The sequence below is a fragment of the Lithobates pipiens genome, unplaced genomic scaffold (genome assembly GCF_037356315.1).
Source record: "Lithobates pipiens isolate NorthernLeopardFrog02 unplaced genomic scaffold, aLitPip1_a1.2 Scaffold_18, whole genome shotgun sequence".
NCBI lineage: Eukaryota > Metazoa > Chordata > Amphibia > Anura > Ranidae > Lithobates > Lithobates pipiens.
Window position 1 is genome coordinate 199,527,818 of NW_027507758.1, and position 27,846 is coordinate 199,555,663.

Consider the following 27,846-nt stretch of genomic DNA (forward strand, 5'->3'; position numbering starts at 1 on the left):
GGTTTTTGTATTGGGCCATCCCTCCTGGTGATCTCAACAAAAGTGTTGTTGTGGATCAAAGAAAGCATGTAGACATCCCTTCTGTCCCTCCACTTCACAGCCAAAATTTCCTCGTTCCGTAAACTCGCCGCTTCGCCTTTTCTTAGCCTTTTGTTGAAGAGGCTTTGAGGAAAGCCCTTCCGGTTCGTTCTTACGGTGCCACATGCTGGAGTTTGCATTCTATGGAGGTTGCGGAACAGGGGTAAACTGGTATAAAAATTGTCCACATACAGATGGTAGCCTTTCTCCAGGAGTGGGTTTATGAGTTCCCAAACAACTTTTCCACTCGATCCGATGTATTCGGGGCAATTAGGGGGATGTAGCTGGGTGTCCTTCCCTTCGTATACCATGAAGGAATATGTATACGCTGTGGCTCGATCACATAATTTATACATTTTCACCCCATAGCGGGCCCTTTTGGAGGGAATAAATTGCTTTAGGCCCAGCCTGCCAGAAAATTTTATCAGGGACTCATCCACACATATGTGTTGGTCTGGGGTAAACAACTGGGGGAAAATCTGAGAAAAATAATTTATTAGCGGCCGAATTTTGTAAAGTTTATCAAAATTTGGGTCATTCCGGGGAAGGCACTGGGTATTGTCGTTAAAGTGTAGGAATCTCATTATCGTTAGATATCTGGTCCGGGACATTATTGAGGAAAAGATGGGCATGTGATAGATGGGGCGGGATGACCAATATGCACATATTTCATTTTTATTGTTTAGTCCCATACAAAATGTGAGGCCCAAAATTTTTTTAAACTCCTCCACTGTTAGGGCTCTCCACTTGTAGGGACGGGCATAAGAGGACGTTGGGTTGCTTTCAATAAATTGTTGGGCATATAGGTTGGACTGGACCACAATGGATTCAAGCATGTCCTCTGTAAAAATTAGGTGGAAAAAGTCCATCAGGGAAAAATTGTGTGTGTCCACCTTGACTCCTGGGTTGGCAGTGAAAGGGGGAACGTTAGCTTCTCCTGAGTTAGGAGGAAGCCACAAGGGGTTCTGGAGGGAATAGGGAAGGCTGGCATGGGACCTAACCCTTTGGGGCCGAGTTGACACCCCACTTGTATGTGGCCTTTGCCGAGGTACTGTGGTGCCGGTGGATGGCACTGGGTTGCCGGTGGATGGCTCTGCGGTGCTGGTGGATGGTACCACCTCCTCACCAGTGCGCCTTCGTCTGACGGGCGGACTATCATCTTCCTCCTCTGAGGCTGTCATGGTACCGCTGCTGAGGACAGGCTCGTAGTCCACGTCAGAGTCACAATCTGAATATGAGGAGGAATCCGACACGGAAACCTCCCCGTTGCTCTCGTCGGCTGCAAGGATATCATATGCCTCCTCAGCTGAATACAATCTTTGTGACATTTTTATTGATCACAAATGGCACTGACAGGTGATGCTGATCTGGCAGATGACACTGACAGGTGACGCTGATTTGGCAGATGACACTGACAGGTGACGCTGATGTGGCAGGTGACACTGACAGGTGACGCTGATTTGGCAGATGACACTGACAGGTGACGCTGATGTGGCAGGTGACACTGACAGGTGACGCTGATCACAGGTGACACTGACGTGGCAGGTGGCACTGACAACACGTGGCACTGACAAATGGCACTGGAGGCAGATGGCACTGGAGACAGATGGGGCTGACAGATGGGGTTGACAGATGGGGCTGACAGATGTCGCTGGCAGATGTCGCTGGCAGATGTCGCTGGCAGATGTCGCTGACAGATGTCGCTGACAGATGGCACTGGGGCTGGCACTGGCAGATGGCACTGGCAGAGGGTGCTGGCTATTTGCTCTGGCAAATAGGGCTGGCAGATGGCACTGCGGCTGGCAGATGGCGCTGGCACTGGCGCTGGCAGGTGGCACTGGCAGGTGGCACTGGCACTGGCGGCACTGGCACTGACGGCACTGGGGCTAACGGCACTGGGGCTGAAGGATGGCACTGGCGCTGGCAGGTGGCACTGGCAGGTGGCACTGGCAGGTGGCACTGGCACTGGTAGGTGGCACTGGCAGGTGGCACTGGCACGTGGCACTGGGGCTGACGGCACTGCGGCTGGCAGATGGCGCTGGCACTGGCACTGGCAGGTGGCACTGGCACTGGCGGCACTGGCACTGACGGCACTGGGGCTAACGGCACTGGGGCTGAAGGATGGCACTGGCGCTGGCAGGTGGCACTGGCAGGTGGCACTGGCAGGTGGCACTGGCACTGGCAGGTGGCACTGGCAGGTGGCACTGGCACGTGGCACTGGGGCTGACGGCACTGGGGCTGACGGATGGCACTGGCAGGTGGCACTGGCAGGTGGCACTGGCAGGTGGCACTGGCACTGGCGCTGGTAGGTGGCACTGGCACTGGCGGCACTGGCGCTGGCGGCACTGGCGCTGACGGCACTGGGGCTGACGGATGGCACTGTCGCTGGCAGGTGGCACTGGCAGGTGGCGCTGGCAGGTGGCACTGGCACTACTGGCAGATGGCACTGGGCTGACAGATGGCACTGGGCTGACAGATGGCACTGGCACTGGGGCTGACAGATGGCACTGGGGCTGACAATTGGCACTGGGGCTGACAATTGGCACTGGGACTGACAGACAATTGGCACTGGGACTGACAGATACAATGTTTCACTCACAGATCCGCTCTCCCTCCTCACACGCTGTCTCTGTGTGAGGAGGGAGAGACACGGCAATGGGAGATGATCTCATATGTTTACATTTGAGATCATCTCCTATTGGCAGCTTCGATCGCTCTGTGAACGGCCGCTTTGATTGGCCGTTCACGGCGATCTGTATTTGCCTGTCTCCGGGAGACACGGCGAATACAAAACTTCCGCGATGCGCGCCGCCGGCGGCGCGCATTGCGGAAGTAAACACCAGGCCGTCCAGGGACGGCCAGGCGAAGGAAGCCGCCCGCTCTAAGGCCGTCATTCGGCTATAGGGCGGGCGGGAGGCGGTTAAGAAACTAGAGTCATTATTCCGAGAATTGATCTGGAAGAAAGGTCAAGCTCGGATTAGCCTCCAAACATTGCAGCTCCCGGTAAAGAGGGGAGGGATGGCAATTCCACACCCAAGGTTATATTTTTTGTCAGCCCAGCTCCAGCATCTGGCTGGGGCCGGTATTAATGGCAGAGAATATTCAAGCAATAAAATTATGATTGAGAAAACACCCCATAAGCTAGTGGTTGAGACCTTGGAGGCTAATTCTTTCGTTCATAAATGTCCTACGACTATCTTATAGAGGAAAGTGTGGCAGGCAACTAAGTTAATCATGGGATACAACGAGGTGACCGATTATACCCCTTTGTGGTATAACGAAAACCTATCAGAGTTAAGCAGTATAGACAGACCTCTGGAGTGGGAGAGACACGGAATCAATAGACTAACACAACTATATGACGGGAATCGCATGAAATCCTTTGTAGATCATAGGCGAGAATTGGGCATCTCGAATAGGGAGTTTTATAAGTATCTACAAATTAGACATGGGATTGGGGCCCAGTTTGGGGCATTGACTATGGAGAGGGTTGAAACCCCCTTGCTCCGGGGACTGGTTGAGTGTACGCAAAAGAAAGGGATAATCTCCAAATTATACACTAAACTTAGGGATAAGTTCTTGAAGGGAGAGGGACCAGACAGAAGTAGAAGGGAGTGGGCTAGAGATATAGGGCCGATAACTCAGGAACGATGGGATAGGATATTAGAACGTGGGTGTTTGGTATCAATATCTCCCTCGCAGAGAGCGTCCCATTTGTTCTTTACTTACAGAGTGTACTATACCCCCTACAAAATGTGGAAGATAGGAAGGTTAACTAGAGATGAATGTCCTAGATGCGAGGCACCTGGGGACTTTCTCCACATGGTGTGGAAATGTTCAAGGCTGTACAGGTACTGGATAGAAATAGTCCGTAGAATCAATAGGACCTTTAAGACTACTCTAGAACCCGAGGCTAGGACCTGTCTTCTAGGGATCCTAGAGGAGGGTTGAGTTTCCCCCTTGGTAAGAACGGCAGTATTAAGGTGCCTGTACAAAGCTAGACGGCTGATAGCAATGAATTGGCAGGCTAGGAACCCCCCGCATTTGAGGCATGGGTTAATGCTATTGATAATACAATCTGGTGTGAAAGAGTGGTGTATATAAAGCAGGGCAATCTAAGGAAATTTGGGGAGCTATGGAGCCCTTGGTTGAGTGAGGGGGGTTGCCCGGTGGGTGTGGGCGGAGGGGTGGGGGTGGATGCTGCGGTTTGACCGATTTCCCCCCTATATTACCCCCTCGCCCCCCCCTCCCCTCTGGTCCTTTTCTTTCCTCGGTTGCCTTCCTCTCCTAGCCAGCCAAACATTATTTGGCTGGGACTGTAGGCGCGAACAGTGTGCACAGGGGTGGGGGGGGGGGTGGGATGGGTTTAATGGGTTGATTTAACTTGAATGTGGCACATGACTCCTATGTTTGCTTTATTTATTTTTTCTTTGTTGTTGCTGTTAATTTTGATTGGGACAATGGTGCCAGTGTGCTATGTACATCTTTCTTGCTGTTATTTTAGTGGTTGATAATTGAATAAAAATAAAGAAGCTAAAAAAAAATATGTAGGTGTGAATAACAATGCTCAAAAGTTGCAATCGGTATCATAAACATTCTTTTGTGTCCATGCATATGTTTGTTAAAACAGGGAGAGGGGAGGGGGGGGGGGAAGATGGGGTATGGGGGAAGGCACAGATATACATACAGTGTGTCTGTTATAATTATTTCTCATTGTACCCAAGACAAAATGTTTGGAAAAACTGTTCACTGGAGCGTGGTCATCAACTCACGGGGACCACATTCCCCAGTGATCCTCCGGGATTGAACACCCAGAAGCAGGAGATTTAAGACTTATGGGTAAACGTAAAGGAGGTTTGCCATTCTCCCGGAGAGATTTCCGTATCTAGGTTGCTGGACCACTTTTGTGTAAAAGTGGGTAAAGTGTTATGTGTGTGGGAAAGAATTTATTTGTATATTAGAGATAACGTGTATCTAGGGACATGGGGGAGACCACATATTTCCTCAAAAACCTTTGGGGCCCTATGTATCTGACAGATAAGTGCAGGGTGGAGCAGAATTTCTTCAAGAACATCATGGGTAACCAGTCTGTTGTGGGGGGTTGGTGACTCCCAAGTGGTATAAACCTGCCCGTCGTGTGAACAAATGAGCATGCAGTTGCCACCCTGCTCTCTCATAGCAACCCAAATGTCCCAAATCCTCATAGTCGGGAAGTGAAGGGTTGTCAAATAGAGGGGTTAAGGGATTGGGGTCAGTAGACAGTGCAAATGCGGTTTGTCGATGGTACCATAAAATTAGTGTTGCCACGGTCAATGGGGAAAGCATAGGCATGGTGCAGAATTTGAGATTGTATCCCTAGAGCAGGGTCTGTAGGTCTACCTGTGCAATGCCTTGTTCAATCAGAGCGGACAGTTTAGTCAGCGGGCGTGGGAGCCATTCGAGTAATCTGGAGAATACAGCCGATGCATGATATATCTCAAAATCAGGGAGATCTATACCTTCATTGGATTTGTGAGAGCATAAAATTTTATGTTTTAGTCTGGAGGGGTGATGTTGCCATACAAATGTAATCGCTAGGGAGTGGAACGTTCGGTAGTAGGACGTTAGGAGGGTATGTGGGAGGGCCTGGAATAAGTAGAGTAGTTTGGGGAGGATATCCATCTTAAGGATATTGATGCGACTGAGCCACGATAACTGAAGGTGGTGCTAGGACTCTAGCGATCTTAGGATTTTAGTCAGTAAAGGGCTGAAATTTAGAGGGTAGACATCATGGAGGTCCAGAGGGATCTCTATCCCTAGATATTTGATTTAGTCTGCCAATGAAAGGGAAAGTTCTGTTGGACCGTGGTTGGGTAACGATATGTTCAGGGCTTCTGTTTTAGCTATGTTCAACTGAAAATTGCTATGCTCAAGCTCTTGGAGGAAGGAGGGGATGTTAATATGTGGTTGTGTCACATACAGCAGTAGGTAATCTGCGTATAGGGAGAGTTTGCAATGGGCTGAGGGGTTGGGGATACCATGTATGGATTTGTTGTGACGAATTGCCTGGGCTAGGTGTTCAATGGTTATAGCAAAAAGGAGGGGGGATAGTGGGCAACCCTGTCTGGTCCTGTTGTTAATCTCAAATTTCTGTTAATGCTCACCATTAGAAGTTAATCTCGCTGAGGGGTTGGCGTAAAGGGGCATATTTTTAGTCAATAATGTGGGTCCTAATCCTATCTGCTGTAGTGATAATTGTAGGAATGGCCAGCTGACCCTATCGGATGCTTTCTCTGCGTCGCAAGCCACCAGACAGGCAGGGATATGTTTACACTGAGCATAGGAGACCAGATGAAGGGTTTTAGGGGTGTTATCTCTGGCCTTGTGGCCTGGGACAAAGCCTACTTGATCGCTATGTATAAAATTAGAGAGCAAGGGGGCAAGTCTATAGTTACTACAGCTCACATGATGCTTCCCTGGTTTGGGATTGACTACTATTTGGGATTGAGAAGATAGGGGGTGTGTTTTGTCCAATTCCTAGAAAGCCTATGCCATGATCGGGGCCAGCAAAGGGGCAAAAGTCTTATAGAAGCAAGGTGTGTAACCTTCAAGTCCAGAACTCCTTTTGCCATTTTTGAAGTTTTTGATCGCCAGTAAAAAACAGTTGTAAAGATCAGTGCTTCCAGCTCCTCAATAGTACTAACAAATAACTAGCCTGTGAAGTATACAAATGGCTCAATCCTTAAAATTTATATTAGTAATAGTGCCAAAATAATGATGAAAACCTGTGATAAAAAGAAATAAACAATAATGTTTAAAAAGTCTAATGGTTTCCAAAATAACTGTGTTCAATATTCCACCAAGTGATGAATATTATAATGAAGGGTTCTTAGCGCTCTATTCAAAAGTGACTTAACACTGTAGCACCCAAGAAGTAGTGACAGGGTATAACAGAAAAGGTCCTCCACCACCTATAACACTGCCGCTTACCAGATCAAAAGATCTCTTGTTATGGAGAGCTCAAAAGAATGTGGCTCTTTCCCCAGCCCCGGGTCTCTGTATAAGGATTGCAGAATAATCCCTGCTGTACCGTTTCAAATTGGCTTTTACTATTCCTTTTTTTGGATCAGCCACCGAAACAAACAGGGAGTCTGACTTCCGAAATGGAGCCGTGGCAGACAAATACACCCTCAGAGCCTGAACCACGTCCAGGGCATGAAGGGCCACCTCCTTAGGATGTGTCGGCTTAGAACAAAAAGATGGTAGCACAATGTCTTCATTGATGTGGAACGCCAAAACCACCTTTAACAGAAAAGAAGGTTGTGGATGCAACACCACCTTATCCCTGTAGATAACCAAATAGGGCAACTTGCAAAACAAGGCCGCCAGTTCCGAAACCTTAATGGCCGAAGTAATGGCCACTAGAAAGACCACTTTCTGGGAAAGAGTCAACAGAGCGATCTCCCTGACATTTTCAAATGGCGGTTTTTGAAGTGCTGATAACACCAGGTTCAGATCCCAAGGGAGTAACGGTGGATGCACCGGAGCAACTACATGTCGGACCCCCTGAATAAAAGTATTCACTAGAAAGTGGGATGCCAGAGGTCACTGAAAAAAAACAGCCAAAGCTGATATTTTTCCTTTATGCATCTGGCGACTTAGATAATCCACCTGCCAGTTCTCCACTCCCGGGATGTAAATAGCCGTCAGGGCCAGTACATGTCGCTGTGCCCACTGAAGGATGTGAGCGACCTCCCGTGCGGCGGCCAAGCTTTTTGTTCCTCCTTGGTGATTCTGGTGGCTGAGGTCCCCGGCACTACGGTCCGGGAAGTTGTTCCTACCTCTGAAGTGGACAGTCATCACAATGGACGCTAGCCCATCCGGCTGGGGTGGAGTAATGGGAGTTCAGTCGACTAAAAAAAACTGAAAAAATGCATGAGCAATTGCAATTATACAGCCAAAACAGGCATCAGCCGATGTACTGACATCTACCTTGTAGAATTTTGTAAAAGTGTGAACAGACGACCAAGTCGCCGCTTTGCACACTTGAGCGACAGTCGCTTGATGTTGGAAGGCCCAAGATGTTCCGATTGCCCTTGTGGAGTGGGCCATTACCAGAAAGGGGGGCACCTGTCCCTTCAAGGCATAGGCCTGTACTACAAACTGTCTGATCCACCTGGAAATGGTGGCCGGTGAGACCGCCATGTCTTTTTTCAGTCCAGCCACCGAAACAAACAAGGAGTCTGGCTTCCGAAATGGAGCCGTGCCAGACAAATACACCCTCAGAGCCCTAACCACGTCCAGGGCATGAAGGGCCACCTCCTTAGGATGTGTCAGCTTAGGACAAAGAGATGGTAGCACAATGTCTTCATTGATGTGGAACAACAAAACCACCTTCAGCAGAAAAGAAGGTTGAGGACGCAACACCACCTTATCCCTGTGGATAACCAGATAGGGCGACTTGCAAAATAAGGCCGCCAGTTCCGAAACCCTCCCGGCCAAAGTAATGGCCACTAGAAAGACCACTTTCTGGGAAAGAGTCAACAGAGGGATCTCCCTGACATTTTCAAATTGTAGTTTTTGAATCACTGATAACAGTAGGTTCAGATTCCAAGGGAGTATCGGTTTGACGGACCGAAGGAACTACATGTCGGACCCCCTGAACAAAAGTATTCACTAGAGATTCACTGGAACATTTTCAAATGGTGGTTTTTGAAGCACTGATAACAGTAGGTTCAGATTCCAAGGGAGTATCGGTTTGACGCACCGGAGGAACTACATGTCGGACCCCCTGAACAAAAGTATTCACTAGAGATGAGATGCCAGGAGTCACTGAAAAAAAACAGCCAATGCTGATATTTGTCCTTTAATGGTTCTTAAAGCCAATTACTGCTCTACTCCTTGCTGTAGAAACAGCAGGATCCTGGATATAGAAAATGAGCGCGGACTCCATCCTTTCTCCTCACACATAGAGATGTATGCCTTCCAGGTACGATGGTATATCTTCCGAGAAGAAGATTTCTGTGTTCTCAGCATAGTTGGGATCACCGAGAATGAAAGACCCCGGTTCCTCAACACCTGGCTCTCAATAGCCATGCCGTTAAAACCAACGATGGTAAAGCAGGATGGAGAATCGGACCTTGAGACAGAAGGTCTTCTCGTAACGGCAGTCGCCAAGGGGCGTCTGCCACCAGGCGCACTAGGTCTGCGTACCAGGGACGCTGGGCCCAATCTGGGGCAATCAGTATTAGTGGAACCCTCTTGGCCTACACTCTGCAGAGCAGAAGTAGTAACAGTTTCAGTGGAAGGAAGGCATAGATCAGTTGTTACTGATCCCACGGAGCCACCAGCGCGTCTGACGCGTCTGCCCAAGGATCTCTTGTCCTGGACACGAATCTTGGTACCTTCCGATTGAGACAGGAGGCTAGAAGATCCACATCTGGTGTGCCCCATCATAGGCACAATAGCCTGTGATGGGGCACACCAGAAGTGTGAACACTTCCGGATGCAATGCCCATTCTCCTGGGTCCAGCATCTGGCGACTTAGATAATCCGCCTGCCAGTCCTCCACTCCCGGGATGTAAATAGCCGACAGGGCCAGTACATGTCGCTCTGCCCACTGAAGGATGTGAGCGACCTCCCGTGCGGCGGCCGAGCTTCTTGTTCCTCCTTGATGATTGACGTATGCCACCACTGTGGCATTGTCTGACTGGATCCTGATCGGACGCCCTCAAAGTCTTATCGACCATGTGGAGAGGCATAGCCTGATCACTCCCAGTTCAAGCAGATTGATCGGCAACTTGAATTCCTCCACTGACCAGAGGCCCTGGGTCGACTGAACTCCCATTACTCCACCCCAGCTGGATAGGCTGGCGTCCGTTGTGATCACTGTCCACTTCAGAGGTAGGAACGACTTCCCGGACCGACGTGCCATATGGTACTGCCTCAAAGGGGGCCACCATGAGACATGGGACTCGCATGCAGAAGCGTAGCGACGACCACCTGCGGTTCATCAAATAAAAAGGAAAAAATACTGCGCTCCTAACTACCTGGTGAAAACTAAACTAACATAAAGAGCAGCAGCTACTAAGTGTGATACACACCAAATACAAGAAAAAAGGAAAAAATAGCTGCTCTAATAATACTTTATCCCATCTAGTGGGAAACCTTAATAAATAAGTGAATATCTTAAATTATCAAACATTCACGTGAAATAATGAATACAAAATGTGAAAATTTATATTAAGCTACTTAAATTAATAAATATGAAAATATATATAAATATGCAAATAAAAAATATGAAAATATAAAAAATAGCGATGAAGTGAACAAAGTCCCAAGTGAAAGAACTCAAAGTCTGTGTCTTTGTTGGAGAGATTTCCCCTCATCTGCTGTCCCGGTGGCATGGCAAAAAAGACCAACATCCCACAATTGAAAGTCTCCCTGACTTACTATCGGGTGTGCATTCCAGTGTATTTCTGACCTGCTGTTTTGCCATATGAGATCTACAATGGGGACCCTGTCGGGTATTTAATGCGAGCTATTGACGCTTGCCATCTGGTAAGCGTGTATTCTTTGTGGTGTTTGCACTTTTGGTGACGGAAGACTGAACAATTAGTTTTAAATATTAATTGGACTTTGAGTTCTTTCACTTGGGACTTTGTTCACTTCATCACTATTTTTTATATTTTCATATATTTTATTTACATATTTATATTTATTTTCATATTTATTAATTTACGTAGCTTAATATCAATTTTCACTAATTGGTATCTCATTTTCACATTTGTATTCATTATTTCACCGGCGGTTCATCAACAGTTTTACCGCAGCTCTAAGGCCGCGTACACACGGGCGGACTGTTCGCCCAACCTTGTCCGCTGAACAGTGTTTGGGCGGACAGTCCGCTCGTGTGTGGGGCTTCAGCGGACAGTTTCAGCGGACAGTTGGCCGAACAAGGTCTTACGGAAATTCCGAAAAACTGTCCGCTGAAACAAGGTTTCAGCGGACTGTTCGCTCGTGTGTAGGCTTGTTCGGCCAACTAAGTCTCGCGCATGCTCAGAAAGGATTTCCACGTCGGAAGGTTGCATTGCAGTGTATTGGACGTCGAAATTTTCGATCCGTCGTGCGTGCCAAAACGTCATCGCGCACGGTTTTTAGCAAACTGTTCGTCCGTCGTGTGTGGCCATGTCCGTCCATGCTAAGTTTGAGCGGACTGTTTGCCGAAACTGTTGGACGGACAAAGTTGGGCGAACAGTCCGCGCGTGTGTACGCGGCCTAAGGCCTTGTACACATGGTCGGACATTCTGACAACCAAATCCGTTGAATTTTGTCCGACAGATTTTGGCAGATGGATTTTGTCCGAAACTGTTGCATACACACGGTCGGACAAAGTTGTCAGAAAATCCGATCGTTCAGAACTTGGTGACGTTATTTCATTATGATGGGACTACGTTCAGGCTAGTAGCCAATAGCTTTGGTCTAGGAATTTGATCTGAGCATGTGTGGCACTTTGTCCGATCGAAATTCTCTACAAACGATCGGACAAAGTCCGATCGGACCATGTTGTCGGAAAATTTTATAGCCCTGCTCTAAAACTCTGTTGGTTGGATATTCCGACGGAAACAGTCCGATGGAGCCCACACACGGTCAGATTATCCGACAACAGGGTCCGATCGGACATTGTCCGTCGGAATGTCCGACCGTGTGTACAAGGGTTGAGAGTCTGCAGCTTGTCTGAAGGGAGAAACACTCTCGCTTCCATGGAGTCCAGCAGCAAGCCTAGGTACTCCAAATGCTGAGTCGGTACAATCACTGACATTTCTAGGTTCAACAGCCACCCAAATTCCTGCAGGGTCTTCATGGTGATCGCCACACCCTCCTCTAACTCTGAGGCGGAAGATGCTCTCAGGAGGAAATCGTCTAGGTATCCCACGATCACGATTCCGCATTGCTGCAGCAACACCAAAACAGGACGCATCTTGGTAAAGACTCGGGGGGCTGATGCCAAACCAAAAGGGAGAGCCACAAACTGGTAGTGGGCTTCCCAGACTGCAAATCGCAGAAACTTCAGATGCCGAAGGCATATGGGTATCTGCAGGTACGCATCCTGGATGTCTAAGGACGCAAGGGAGTCCCCTTAATGGAGTGCAGTGACTACTGAGCAAACTGATACCATTCTGAACCTCTGTACTTTCACAAAGTGATTGAGGGCTTTCAGGTCCAAGATTGGACGTACCACTTCCTTTTTGGGGACTACAAACAGGTTTGAGTAGAACCCCTGGAAACGTTCTCATTCTGGAACCGGTACTATCACCCCGTGACTCAGCAGGTCCCTTACCGCCCCAAAAAGGGCCTCCCGGCGAGCCGGAAGTACAGGTATGCTGGAGGGGAAGAATCGGTTTTGCGGCCAAGAGAGGAACTCTATCTTGTAGGAAATCAGATCGCAGACCCATTGGTCGGACAGCCGAGAGGTCCACCGGGCTGCAAACTCCCGAAGGCGACCTCCCCCCACCCATGTTGTGGGCGGGGGCAATCCTACATGCGGTAGCACTTTTGCTCGCAGGCTTGTGGTTCCAGGGACGCTTTGGTCCTTCAGAGGTTGTCCTGTCAGGCTGGGGATGCTTGGTCGAAGCCCCGGGCGGACGAAAAAGCCGTTTGTGAGCGGAGAAAGAGGGCCCTTGCCTACGGCATGGCTCCTTAGCCTTCCTAGCCTGTGGGAGTAGTGTACTCTTACCACCTGTGGCATTTCTAATAACATCATTCAAAGAGGCTCCAAAGAGCCGGTCGCCAAGCAAGGGAAGATCCGTCAGGGCTTTTTTGGATGCCTGGTCAGCAGACCAGCATTTTAACCAAATTAGGCGCCTCAGCACCACAGCTGACACTGAAGCCCTGGACAACAGATGAAGGGTATCCAGGGGCGCATCACAAATGTACTTCAGGCCTTGCACTAGTTGGCCTGCTAGTTCCACGCAGACAGGAGAAGCCTGTTCTCCCAATTTGCGGTGCAACAGTTTTGCCCACTCGGACACAAGTGCGGATGCCAGTACCGGTCGCATGGCTACCCCCACAACGGTAAATAAGGAACAAGCCACTGTTTCGACCTTGCTGTCCGTGGGGTCCTTAAATGCAGGAGTCCCCTCTACAGGGTTCATGGTTACTTTATTTAACCTGGATACTGAGGGGTCCACGACTGGAGGAGCTGACCATTTTTTAAGAAGGCTCTCCTCAAAGGGGTAGCGCACAGCCATGTATTTGGGGACCAAAAAGGTCAGTTGCGGTCAATACCATTCCTTGTAAATGAACTTATCAGAATAAGTCAGATATGGTAACACCTTAGGTGAACGGGCTGGCTTACAGGACCCAAAAGGGACCGCTACATCAGCAGAGGGATCTGCTGGCTCCTGAATCTTCAGGGTATCACGCACAGCTGTGATAAGTGCTTCCACAATCGCTTTGTCGTGCACGGACCCAGGCAGGGTCTCATACTCACTGTCCAAACCGTCCTGGTCAGCGTCATCTGAAATGACAGAGCAGGGATCACAAGCCTCAGCAGGACCCAAATCTGTGTCAGAGCTCCCCCCGGAGGATGGGGGGGGGCAGGGGGTGCTTTTTAGCACCTTTGCGCCCACGCACCGCCTCCATTAGGGCAAAGAAAGAATTTAGGACTGCCGACAAAGCGTCCAGAGGCACTGAACAGTCTGCAGTCAAAGCGGTTGCAATTGCCTGGATTTCGGGGGAAGAAACACCAGTTTCTGAAGCCATGCTGACCCTACCCTGCCACCTGATGGGGACTTAGGACAGTGATGGTCCAACTCTCCTAACTGCTGCTGGCTGAGAGGCTCTTTCCCGCAGGACTCACCACCCTGACTGGTTCGGCGCTGTCCAGCTAGTAGTGCTCGTGTCCTGTGTCAGCTCCCAGGTGCATAGGAGAACCCACTGGGCTGTCCAGAGCTCCTGCAAATGGCGCTGAAAGTGATCAAAAACTTGCTCAGGCTTCAAGAAAATGGCCACCGAGCATCCAATATAAAGGACATAAACACAGGGAAAATGGCCACTGAGCTATAGGCAAACAAGCTGCTCCTTGAAACTGACCAAAAACTTGTTCAGACTTCAAGAAAATGGCCGCTGAGCATCCATAAATACAGGGAAGATGGCCGCCGAGCTACAGGAAAGCATGTTGCTCCTTGCAACAAAGATGGCAGCCGAACACTGTATACCATGAGGGACAGTAAAACAAACAGGCAAGAATGGCGGTGAAAAGCACTAAAGCAATCAACGGGTACAGCCTCCAGACACCCCCAGGGAGAGATCCACACCCATCCAGGGCACAGCCAGCCAGTGCAGTCCCCCTAGGTGAGAGCCCCCCAGAGAGCCCATGCATATGACACACACTGCTCAGCAGCCTCATGCAGCATCCCCCACAGGGAGGGGGGGGAGGGAAGATGAGAGAAGAGAGGGAGGTAAGGGACCCCCTATTCGACCTCCCAGAGAATGCCCAGCTGCTCAGCCCCACTGAAGTAGGGAGAGCTGTACTTACCAGTCCTGCAGAGCTGGAAGACTTTCCATCACAGACCCACTCTCCGGTCAGTACAGGGTGGCTGCTGGCCCGGCACACTGTGACACAGACATCAGTAGCCCGGTCATATGTGTGCCCAGAGAGCATTAAAGCTCATGACCACCTCTGGAGCTGAGGTATGTCGTGGCCGACCCAGCATGTAGCTCTGGCCTGCACGCGCTCGCTGGCCAGGCTGGGGAGACCACAAGGATAAGGGTATCCAGCCTGTCAACCAGCCGGCTGTTGATAGCAGATCACAGGATCTTTAATCTTGCTCAAAAAGCAAAGCTTCTGCAGAAAAAAACATGGACTGATGGGCTCATCAGGGTTCCTAGGTCCTTCTCTTTCACTAGGCAAAATAAAACTAAAGCTGCAAGGCAGGCTGAGGGGCCTAAGGGACCGTCCCTTGGGCAGAACTAGAGTTCTGAGTTTTTTCATTACATGTTAACATGTTATGCCTAGTCCTCTCTTAAAGGTGGCGTACAAACCCAATGGTCTAAAGAGAGTAGCTGTGTCCGTCAGTGAATATAAGAGAAATACTTATTTGGGAGGTGGTGTAGAGTCCGATTGAAAGTGAGTTTTCTGGAATATAAGTATCTGAATGTGAGATTTGTGGAAGTGGTATAGCAGCTGTCTGCATTTCTCTGGGGTGTTGAAGCCTCCACAGTTAAGCAAGGAAATCTGAAGAGCTAAGGTGGATGCCATGGGACATGGAGTATAGAGTAGAAGGCTATGAGAGAGAATGGAACACTGTATATCATAGATAAGACATCGGACAGAAAAGGAGGGTAAGGAAGGAAAAAGAGGGAAGAGGAAGGAAGAACAGAGGGCATAGAAAATTAAAGGCATTACCAATTGTAGTGGAGTAGCTGTTCAGCACAAATATGATGTCAATACAGAGCAAGCTTATGAGGAAGAACAGCAGAAACTGCCATACTGTTGGAAATCTGGGGACTGTGCTCATATTGTGGGGAAACAGCACTCTCTAGTGACCATGGGGAGGTCTCTAGAAAATAGCAACACTAAAGTAAGCACTGAAAACAGTCAGTGAAGACTTTGCAAACCCTAATGTACACATACATGGGGCTACCCGTCCTGGCCTAAAAGCAATATAAGCAGTCTAAATATGTCAACAGGCAAACCGGTGGGGACCCCCCAGGAGCCCAATGGACACATCCAAGGGGTAACTCGAGTGGGTCCAGGGGATGGCTCCCATTGTGAGGGCCCCCCAGCCATCTACAGAGATAACTTGATTTTAAACATCTATTAGATAAGGCATATGGCTAAAATAAAAAATTTAAACTAGTAACAATACAGAAAAGACCCTGTCTGACTTAGGTCAAGCAACCAATCATAGTTGGGGTTCCTGGGATCAGGAGAAAAGGCAAAATATTTCCCACTGGCCGGTGGGGGGTTGGAGGAATTCATCCTGCTGGTGATTTGCATGCATTGGAGCAGGAGCTTCTTTGTGAAGGTTGTCCAGCCAATGGAGAGAGGCAGGTCGCTGCTTGTAGGGGCCAATCTGGGATGTGTTTTTTTGAGGCAATTCTAAAGTTCCCAAAAAGTTAGCCAAGGCTCCAAGTGTGCAAAAAATCGCTGTCTTGCCATTCTAAGAAGCTGAAAGCTTAAAAGGAAATCCCCATCTGTATTTGATTTTTTTAGCTTGCAAGGCGTCCGTGACAGGTCTAAGGGCTTTGCTTATCAGCAGAGTCTGCCTGGACAGGTCAGCCAGCAGCATGACTGGAGTGTCATCAAAAAGAATGGAATCCTGTGAGCGTGCCACTTGCATAATATCAGCTTACATAGTTAGTAAGGTTGAATAAAGACACCAGTTCATCCAGTTCAACCTGAGTGAGTGTCTACAATTGTCCCTATCTCTGTACATTGCACACTCACATCGGTCCCTACCCTCAAGGAGCCCACAATCCAAGGTCCCTATTCATATACTAGGGCCAATTTGGGACCGAAGCCAATTAACCTACTTGCATGTCTTTGGAGTGTGGGAGGAAACCAGAGTACTCGGAGGAAACCCACGCAGGCACAGGGAGAACATGCAATCTCCAGGCAGGTAGTGTCGTGGTTGGGATTCAAACCAGCGACCCTTTTTACTGCTAGGTGAGAGTGCTAACCAGTACACCACTGTGCTGCCAATGTTGCTTTGGCTTTGATGTAGCTTTGATGTTAAAGAAATGGATCTTGCTAATTACATCTCGCAGGTAGGCTGGGTTTGGGTTGCAGGGCCCCAGTGATCTGTGGACATGATCAATTTCAATCGGGGTATCTTTGGGTTTAGCCAGAAGTTGATTGAATATGGCTGTGACTGCAACTGCCAAGTCCTTGGGTTCCACTGTTGGCAGACCACGGATCCCAATATTGTTGCGTCTGTTTCTGTTATCTTGGTCATCCAACCCATAAAACAGTTGCTGTATTTGTATGGTATGTTCTTGGAGAATCTCCTCATGTTCAGTGATTCTTGTGACTGAATTCTCCACTATGTGTTCAATGTCCTCAATGCGGTGACCTATGTCCCTGCGGAGGTCAGTTATTTCCTGTTTGTATGATCTTTCCAGCCGGTTGATATGGGATTCTATATGTATTGGCATATAACACCACAGCCTTTTCCCCTTAAAATCAGGGAAAAATCGTGGGTGCGTGTTATACGCTGATCCCCGCTGATTGTGAGTGGAGGAGCGAGCGTTGCCAATATAAACACATAGCCGAGTGTACTCGGCTAGGCTTGGCTCCGCTCAGTCAGGACAAGTCCTGCCTAAATTTACCTGCGCTGACAGTACAAAACAAACCCACTACCCTAGCACCAACCTACCTAAGGTAGAGAATGCTACAATTGTATTTTATTTTTTCATTTTATTTTAACACATAAATATAAAATGAAGACTTACCTGTGTACACACCCAAAAGAGTGTACATTAAGTATATTGCTGGCTGTTGTGAACTTGTTCCATTCAGTTTGCTGTCATCCAAATTTGGACAGTCGTTTGCCCCACAGTATGTATAATTTGATAAGCTTACATCAAATCCTACATGAAAAAAAAATAATGAAACAAAATACAGAAAAAGGATTATGGTTTTCCTTTTATTCTGCTTAATCCTAATTCTTATGAGCTGCTAGTATCTAAAATCTTTTCTGCCCTCTGAAAAATGCACTTTTTCTGTTAAAAGAGTTAAATTACCTGTGGGAGGGGCTACTTTCCCGGAGTGTCATGCTGACAATGGGGTCTGGATCCGCCCCCTTCCATCTCCTCGCCATGATTGATGTCAGCTTTGGGCCCTCTGTGGGTTCCTGAGAGTGCACACAACATACAGAGCTGCTCCACCCCTCCTCTCCCCTGTCCTCCCCCTCTCCTCCCCCTCCTCTCTCCTCTCCTCCACCTCCTTGTTGCAGGCAGAACGATTTAAGCACACATTCAGTAAAGCGGCAGGCATTAGTGACTGTAGAAGGCACTGAAAGTGCACTTTTATATAATATTCTACTTTCCTGTTAAAATTATTCACTTCAGCCCCGGAAGATTTTACCCCCTTCCTGACCAGAGCACTTTTTACAATTTGGCACTGCATCACTTTAACTGACAATTGCGTGGTCATGCAATGCTGTACCCAAACGAAATTTACATCCTTTTTTTCCCCCACAAATTTCTTTTGGTGGCATTTGATCACCTCTGCGGTTTATATTTTTTGTGCTATAAACAAAATAAAAGCATCAATTTTGAAAAAAAAAACTATATTTTTTACTTTTTCCTAACATAAATATCTCCAAATAAAAAAAAAAAAATTCTTCATGAGTTTAGGCCAATATATATGCTACATATTTTTGGTAAAAAAAAAAGTTGCAGTTAGCGTATATTGGTTTGCGCAAAAGTTGTAGCATCTACAAACTATGGGAAAGATTTCTGTCATTTTTATAATTATTATTATTATTTTTTTATTAGTAATGGCGGTGATCAGCGATTTGTATCCAGACTGCGACATGGCGGACAGATCGGACACTTTTTTGGGACCAGTGATAATTATACAGCGATCGGTGCTATAAAAATGCACTGATTACTGTGTAAATGTCACTGGCAGGGAAAGGGTTAACACTAGGGGTTGATCAAGGGGTTAACTGTGTTCTAACTGTAGGGACATGCAAGTGACTAGGATAGGAGACACGCATGCGCCCTCTGGTGGCTGAAAATGGGTAGGACATACCCATATGGGATTTCGCACAGGGGAGCCATTCTGCCGCAGTATATCTGTGTGAACCGGTCGGGAACCGGTTATAATACAAGAATACATTTTTCAAGAAATATACTACACCCTCTTTTGTCAGCATTACCTGCATTTACTGTTACAGAAAAATTAAACATAAAATTAGCGCTAATATTGTGAATTGATCATTGCATTGACTATTCAGATTGTTATATTTGTTTGAGGCCATGAAACCTTCCATGCACATATGCTTATGTTGATTTCACACTATTAAGTGTACAGGAAGAGGATGATGGGACTGTACAGGAAATCAGGATTGGGGATGATAGGACTGTACAGGGGATGGAGATGATGGAACTGTACAGGAGTACAGAGGAATGGGGATGATGGGACAGAGGCTGTACCGGTGTTTTTGTGCAGTTAAACCACAATTTCCCATAGACGCTCTAAATTCTCCTAAATTTTTGGTTGTTTTCTAAAAATGCACCAAAGATGCAGCTTGCAGAACTTTAAGAAAATTTGCTAATGGACTAGTCTATGGGAAACTGTAGGATAACCACACAAAACCGCTGGTACACTCACGCTGCTGCCAAATTGCAAAGCAGCGGTTTGAAACCAGCCTCATACACTTCTGGTTCCGGTGCCACATGGAGTAGCTGTCTCCCCTCACAGCTCCCGCAAACCGCCCTCCAAACCGGCCTATAAATTCTGTGTTTTTCGCCCCAACTATTTCCAGCTGCCTTCTCCACGACTCCGGTCACGGGATGGGCCGGTTTGTCGAAAAAAACGGGCCGCGATCGTACACGGCTGCCGCTGCGTGGCCCGACTCCGCCGCAAATTGAGGCCCCGTCTTCGGCCTACATGGATCCGGCCTGTGCGGCCCAGCCTGCGGAGACGGCGCCAGCGATGGAGGTAGGAAAACAGCCAACATCACAGCCTGCTCTGAGAGACACACTACCTCAGCAGCCCCAGGCCCCTTCACCTTCATCTGGCCCTGAAACAGCTCATTTTGTGCAGCAGCCTCACATACCTCCACCAGTACAGGACCATCACACTGAACTCCTGGCTCAGACTGTAGCTGCTCTTCTATCCCCTATGATTGCTGCATCAGTGGAGAAGGCTGTCAGCTCAGGCATGCAAAAGATTCAAGCCAAGCTAGGGGAACATACCTCTAGATTGAATGAAGCAGAACACCGTATCTCAACTCTTGAAGAAGAACTCTACCAGACACAATCTCTGGAACATGCCCAAGACAGAACGAACAAATTTATACTAGAAAAACTTGATGACCTCGAAAATAGGTCCAGGAGGAGCAAATCTGCTATTTGTAGGAATACCCGAATCGCTTCACCAGTCTGCTTTGTCAGAACTCTGTGCCCGTCGCATCCCTGAAGCACTGGGTCTGGGAGGCCCATGCACCGTAGAACGTGCACACCGTGTGGGAGCCTTTAACTCTGAGCGCAAATCCCCGCGCCCGATAATAGCCAAGTACCTCAATTACTCAGACAAAGCCGCCATACTGCAGCAATACCGACAGTCCAGATCCCTGCAGATAGACGGAATAAAAATTTAGATTTTTGCCGACTACTCGGTGGACGTCTCCAAGAAATGTAAGGCTTTTCAGCATATCTGCGCAGAACTCCACCAACGACAACTCAAGTTCACCCTGGCATTCCCGGCCATTCTGCGGGTCAAAACACCCACCGGTGAGCAACTTTCCTTTCAAGACCCAGATGAGGCGTCATCCTTCTTGAAATCATCAAGCTCGGGCTCTCACCCCAGCACCACACCCAAAGCCCCCCCAATCAACCGAGCCCTGGATCAAAGGAGCCCGCGGAAAGACTCTCCCAAGCGCTTTAGGGCCTCAGGTCCAACACAGTACGGCTTAACCGCACGTTGAGGGGCGACGATGCCACTGTTGTCTCAATGCACAATCTCTTCTTCTTTGCGGCCATGTCTGGCCACCCTTCCTACCTGGGCAAGGTGAACTGAACTTGGACTTTCCCTCCTGAACCGTCCACACCTCTCAGGTAGTATCCGTTATTAGTTAAACGGCTATGGGGATGCCTTTGCCTGCATCCCGATTTTTTTCTTTTTTTGGTATTTCCTGTTTTTATCTTTCATGTTGGTAATTCTATGGCTATGCTGCCTAGTACAGTACTATGTGTTCAATGATTTTTGAAGGTTTTGTCTCTTCATACACATACACATGTCTTCTTCCCCTAGGTATCTCTGTGCAGACCTGTTCGCACGCTCTGATCTCCTGCCTGCACTGCTGTTATTCCCTATCCCCTCTCCGAGGGGCGGAAGCCCTCACGTCAGATGCGGGGCTGGTTAAGGGAGCTGGTCTTCACAGTGATCCCCATGCGGAAAAAAGCGAAGTTGGTTAATATTTGTGTTTACCTCTGCATGTTCTACCTTTGGTTACCATTCCAGTCCTTCCCCTCCCCCCCTTTTCCTCTCCTTCTCCCCACTGAGCCCTCTATTAGTGTGACTTTACCTACTACCCCCCCCACCTAGGGCCCAACAGGCATGCTCCAGTGTAGATCAGCGCAACCTACTATTCCCAAGCGCCCACACCCTAATAGCTCAACTACTTGCAACCCATACCCCCGTTGAAACCTCACCATGCTGCCGATAGTCTCATGGAATGTGAAGGGCCTTCGTTCCCCCTCTAAAAGAATGAAGGTCCTTCGTCATCTCAAACGGCTTAAGGCAGATATAGCATTGCTTCAGGAGACCCACCTCTCCTCACCCGACTTTGCTTGGATGAGGAAACTCTGGGTTGGTACGGTGGAGGGCTCAGAGGCCCTAGGCCGTAAAGCAGGAGTCCTTATCCTCATTCACAAACATCTCCCATGTAAACTCCTATCTACGGATAACCAGGGCAGACTTCTATCTATTCGTAACCTCATAGGGACAAAGGAAATAGCAATATCTAACATTTATGCCCCTAACAGCCCCACAAAGCAGTTCTTCAACGCACTAACCTCTTGGCTCCTGCGCTATCCTCAACTTCCCCAGGTCGTTGGGGGTGATTTCAATTCCACGATTCACCCGCTGGATGACAAATCCCCGCAACGGCGTCTTATCCCACCCCGACTCCCATTAACGCCACAATACTAGCAACGACAATGAAATCCCTTCGTCTCCATGACGTATGGCGGTTGCACCACCCGACTGATAGGGAATTCTCCTTCTATTCACACCCACACAATGTTTTCACCAGGATCGATTACATATTCTGCTCCCACGATTTACTCCCCTTAATCCCAGAAGCGGAGATTCACGATATTGCTATCTCCGATCATGCTCCCATTTCTGTGTCCCTAGAGACCCCTGACATCCACCCAAATCCCAAAATCTGGCGTTTCCCCTCCTTCCTCCAACACAACGTGGATTTCCAATCCTACATCACAAAAGAATGGCGGCTTTACACACAAATAAATGTGGCCCACGCTGATGACCCAAATCTGTTCCAGGATGCGGGGAAAGCTTTTCTTCGGGGACGCATCATTTCTTATGCATCGTCCTTCAAAAAAAACGCACACCTCAATTACAACACCTCCAGTTCCAGACTTCACCAGGCTCAAGGAGCACTCTATACTCATGACTCACCTGAAAACCGGACTGCTTGGCAAATAGCCAAACAGTCTTTTGACACCTGGGCCGACACCCTGGAATCAATCAAGAGAGCATACCTTGATGACACTCTCCATAAATTTGGGAATAAGGCTGGCAAACTTCTAGCCCGACTATGCAAGGGACCCTACCGCCCAACTATCACCCCCTCTATCCGGGAGCCGGATGGCTCTATTACGACCACGCAAAAAGGCATAAATTCGGCCATGCTGCGCTATTATTCTGCACTGTATGCTGCCGACCCCATCGACAAGCCCACGGCACACGACTTCCTAGACAAAGTGACACTGACCCAAATATCCTCCTCACAACTAGACTCTCTTAACGCCCCCATCTCTCTTATGGAAATAACCTACACGATCCGTAATCTAGCCTCCTCTAAAGCACCCGGCCCAGATGGTCTAACAGGTGAATTCTACAAATCCCTAAACTCGCTCCTAGCACCCACCCTTAAAAATGTTTACCAACACATATGTTTAGGTGACCCCTATCTACCCACGGGCAACCAGGCAATAGTTAAACTACTAGAAAAGAAGGGGAAAGACCCTCAAGAACCTGGCTCATACAGGCCCATCTCACTTCTAAATCTCAATGTCAAAATTCTTTCCAAACTAGTAGCCACGAGACTAGCCAACATCATCCCTTCTCTGATCCATCGTGCACAGTCAGGCTTTGTGAAGGGCAGAACGGCAACGATCAACATCAGAAAGGTGATGATGGCACTAGAACACACCAGATGCAACCCAAACTTTGCTATTATTACTCTTGATGGCGAAAAGGCTTTTGACAACGTGAGTTTCGAATGGCTTTCCATGGTTCTGAGTAAAATGGGATTCGCTGGCCCCTTTCTTCACCTCATAAATTCCATGTACGCCTCACCAGCAGCTAGATTAGTAGCTGCCGGCCTCCTCTCCAACGAGTTCCGTCTACACAAAGACATGAAACAGGGCTGCCCTCTATCCCCACTCCTCTTCAATTTAGCTCTGGAACCACTTTCCAGATATCTACTAACAGTGGCCCTGATACATGGCATAAAAATAGGGGAGCAGGAATTGAGGACGTCCCTTTTTGCAGACGACGTCCTCATCTTCTCCGCCAATCCATCCGCAGACATGCCCACAATAAAATACACCTTTGATCAATTCAGAAAATGTTCAGGATTACACATAAACTACTCCAAAAGCGAGATATTGCCCCTTGGCCCCCTCCCACCTCCGGCTTGGGCTCAAAAATCCATCTTCACTATAGCAAAGTCACATATTACCTACCTAGGAATCAAGATAGGGAAACTCCCTTCCTCTCTTTATCATCTGAATTACCCCCCCCCCCCCTCTTTGTCAAAATTACCCTGGAATTAGAAAACTGGATGGATCTGCCCCTCTCGCTCCTGGGAAGATGCCACTTGGTAAAAATGGTCAGTTTCGCACGCCTGCTGTACCCCCTCCAAACGATACCTTTACTTATCAGACACAAAGATTCCAAAACTTTGAACTCTGCAATATCAACATTTATATGGCGAAACAAACGACCACGCATAGCCTTTTCAAAATTCCATCTTCCCAGGACCGAAGGTGGTATTAGTCTTCCAAACCTTAGATTGTATAACCTAGGTAACCCGAGTTTCTCCCCGGGTCAGGAACACCAGCCCTATGATCTGTGGCGACAAAAGGGTCTCGATACCTTCTTCTCCCTTTGTGATCCTGAATCTGGTCGAGTAGCACCATTCAGTTCCCTAGCTGCCAAATTTTCTCTCACAGATGCTTCTGCTTTCCACTATGGCCAATGTGTTAGTTCCTTCAAAAACCTGCAGAGACGAATCCATGAGATTTACATCATCATTCCTTGAGACACTCCTACAAAAGGACTCTTCGACATCTATAAACCTCTACTTTTAAAAACAACTCCCTCTCTGGATTCATCCTCAGTGTCAAATTGGGCAAAAGACTTTCCAGATGAAGACATAGTGGACAAGATCCTGCAAGGCCTCAACTCTGTATACAACTTGGTTCCCAATGAATCTTGGAGGGAAACCCAGCTGAAAATCGCTCACCGAGCACATATCCCCTTTCTCCCGGCCTCCCAACCATGTTCAGCCTCTTCCTCATTGTGCCCATTGTGCCACCAACCTAAGCCTTCTCTCACGCACCGCTACTGGACTTGCACCTTTATCTCTGCTTTTTGGAACAAAATCCTGGCATATATATTTCAGATTACGTTGCTAAAGCTTCCCAAAGACCCGCTACTCCTTATCTTCGGGCACTGGGACCTTACACTACTTCCTTGGTCCACCGTTCCCAGCCCACCAGGCAAGGACTGGGCCTTGATCTGCCTCCTGTTAGCAAGAAGGGCCATACTAGCCAATTGGACGTCTGCCTCCAAACCCTCCATCTCCCAGGTTAACAGAGATCTCCTGCAGCTTCTATTTCGTGACAAACTCAACACCAATCTGGCCCACCAGAAAGCCTCACTGCACTTCCACAACAGATGGGACTCTTTTATTGTCGCGCAGCTTACTCAAGAACGAGCTCACCTCGATAAACTCACCTTTGTCTACAATGGACCATTGCCGACTATGACCCTCTCTACTACTGGATAACTACCTACAATAGAACAGCGGACTTGGGCTCCCCCCCTCTCCTTCACAGCTTTCCTTCTGAATTGTAGCATACCCTGTTCTCTTCCCGAGGTTAGTTTAGTGCCTTATTATCATCAGATCCATCCAGTCACAGCTTCCTCATGTCCCTCTGTTTTAACAGGGAGAGGGGTACTCTCCATTTTCGGTTTAAGATACTTGTGCTGATACACCAATGTGTGACCTACTTTGATATTTTGTCTGACTTGTACATTATACGTAAAACCCTTTGTACTTGCTGGTTATATCATTCTGTAATGCACTCTTTTTCAATAAAATTTTATTCAACGAAACCAGCCTCATAGTTTCAAATGGGAGGACAGAACTATTTAGAGCCATAGAGCTTAGTCACATTATAATTAAAGGATAAGTTCACTTAAAAATAAATAAATAAATGAATGCGCATTTTTTTTGCAGATAAAAATATGTGTTTGCTATTTTTTCCTGTAGGAGCCTGGAACACATTGTTGTCAGAGGATCAGGTGCCATGCAGGACTCCTTTGTCAGTGTAAGCTGTCTGCCCATACATTGACAGGTAGAGTCAATGAACTACCAGACTGCTCAATAGTGCCATAGTTCAGAACTATAAGCTGACAGCCACAAAGGTACTTGTAGTTTTTCCATTCACAGAACACTGTGAATGAATGACATCACTGAGCGGTCGGAGCATTTTTTTTAGATTGTGATAGTAAGAGGGAGGAGGAGATCCCGCACTCACTGTCAAAACAGAGGATCGGGGGTGGGGGGGGGATCGATTGCATTTGTAACCTGTTACACCCTGAATATGGGATGTGTGTAACCACTTGCCGCCCGCCCTATAGGCAATTGACAGCTGCAAAGTGGTTGCATAATCCTGACCGGACGTCATATGACGTGATCAGGATTATGAGCCGCTGCGCACCCCCGGGGCGGGCATCACGGCGATCGTTGTTGCGGGGTGTCAGTCTGACACCCGGCAACTACGATCTCGGTAAAGAGTCTCCGGTATACCTACCATTAGCTGCCACCACCCAGCTTGGCTTAAATCAGTACCTAGAAGCCAACTTTTGAGGTTGAGACGCAACTGTACAGAACAGGATGTTTTTATACAACAGGCCCGTGTTCTTACCCAGAGGTTTATCGATAAAGGGTACCCGTCTGAACCCTTGACTCGTTTGGTAGATGAGATCAGCCATGTTGAAAGATCTGAACTATTAAAGGAACGAGAAGGGGGTCGCCAAAATAATTTCCGCCAACCTTTCATTACTAATTATTCTTGCCAACACACAAGGATTAAACATATACTTAGGAAACATTGGCACATACTTAGGAATGACTCAATATTGGGAACTATTTTGCCTGATAGACCCCAAGTAGTCTATAGAGGCGTGACATCTCTGAGGGATAGGGTGGCTCCTAATGCCTTAGACCCACCCATTAACCGCCCGCATTTCTTCTCAAACCTCACTGGGTATTATCAATGCAGGAAGTGCCCGGTATGTAGCATAAACGGCTGTCGGTCAAGGAGAAGTACCACCTTTAGATCTACTGTCACTTCTAAATCTTACACCATAGAGCCCTTTATTACCTGTTGTTCCGAGGTGGTGGTCTACATGCTGGAGTGCCCTTGTGGCCTCCAGTATGTGGGGCGGACCAAACGCGCCTTACATGTGCGTTTGAATGAGCATATTGGGAACATTCGTAGGGGGTATACTCAACATTCGGTCTCCAAGCACTACCTCTTGGCGCATAACAGAGACCCTACCAACACTTTTTTTTGGGGGATTGATAAGTTCAATCCCCATTGGAGGGGAACCCATCTGGTCAGGAGCATTTCGAAGCTCGAAATGATGTGGATACACAAATTAAAAAGTTACAACCCTTATGGCCTTAATATCGAAGTAGACGTAAATGCGTTTATTGATAACGCTTGAACAATGTATAATTGGTTTGAACAGCTTATATCGTTTAGGCTTTCTGTTGCCTTTAGGATTGTGAACTTGGTGTGAGTTCCATGAGTCTCTGCTAGGAAAAAAAAAAGGGGGGCTTTTATGTTTACTACTTTTTATTTTTCATTTTTTGACACCATCATTTTATTTTCTTTGGTGCTGGCATATTTTAGGGTATTAGTATTTGGATATGTAAAATATTATACCATATTTTTTGCCACATAAGCCCTTTTTCCACTTGGATTGATTTGTCTGTGCCAACTCATATCGAATATCATCTTTGCATTTAGTACTTTATTAAATATTATTTTAATTAACGATATTTTTTAAGATAGTTTGGGGATGGTCTTCCTACCCCTTTCCTTTTTTTCCCTTTTAGTTGAATTTTTGTATTCATTGATCTTTTATAATATTTTTGTGTTCTTAATCCATGATTCTCAGAGCAATTTCGATGGTTATGGATAAAGGTCGTGCTTTATGTAACAGTAGGGCAACTTCATGTTTTTTTTCCATTATGTAAAATGGCGGATTAGGTGATAATATGGGCAATTTAGCCCTTTTTCCCTCATCTAATATGGTGGATTGAGAGACAACATGGAGCTCAGACCGAGGCTGTTTGTTTACTATTTTGTATTTAGGCGGTGCGTCAGAACGCCGTCCCGCATCCCGTGAACACGTCCGTTCGTGACGAAACGCGCGTAGGGAGGTAGGCGTTCTGACGTCTCCGCGTTCTACGCCCAACTAGGAAGTGCGGGCGGCATACGAGTCCGGCCGGCTCGTTTTTTTATATACGATCGTTTTCTTCTATGTACATGTGAGTGCAA

At 47.7% G+C, this 27,846-nt stretch overlaps 1 protein-coding gene across 3 annotated transcripts in view; it reads right to left on the reverse strand.

Moving 5' to 3' along the window:
• UNC93A (unc-93 homolog A) overlaps positions 1–27,846 on the reverse strand; it is an 894,938-nt gene that overhangs the window by 500,126 nt on the left and 366,966 nt on the right. For 2 of the 3 annotated variants that reach the window (XM_077486513.1, XM_077486512.1), the window contains one exon: positions 17,515–17,652. The exons of the other annotated variant lie outside the window; for it this stretch is intronic. In XM_077486513.1, coding sequence (XP_077342639.1) covers positions 17,515–17,652 — 138 coding nt within the window. The remainder of the gene's footprint in view (positions 1–17,514; positions 17,653–27,846) is intronic. 3 annotated transcript variants of the gene reach the window in all.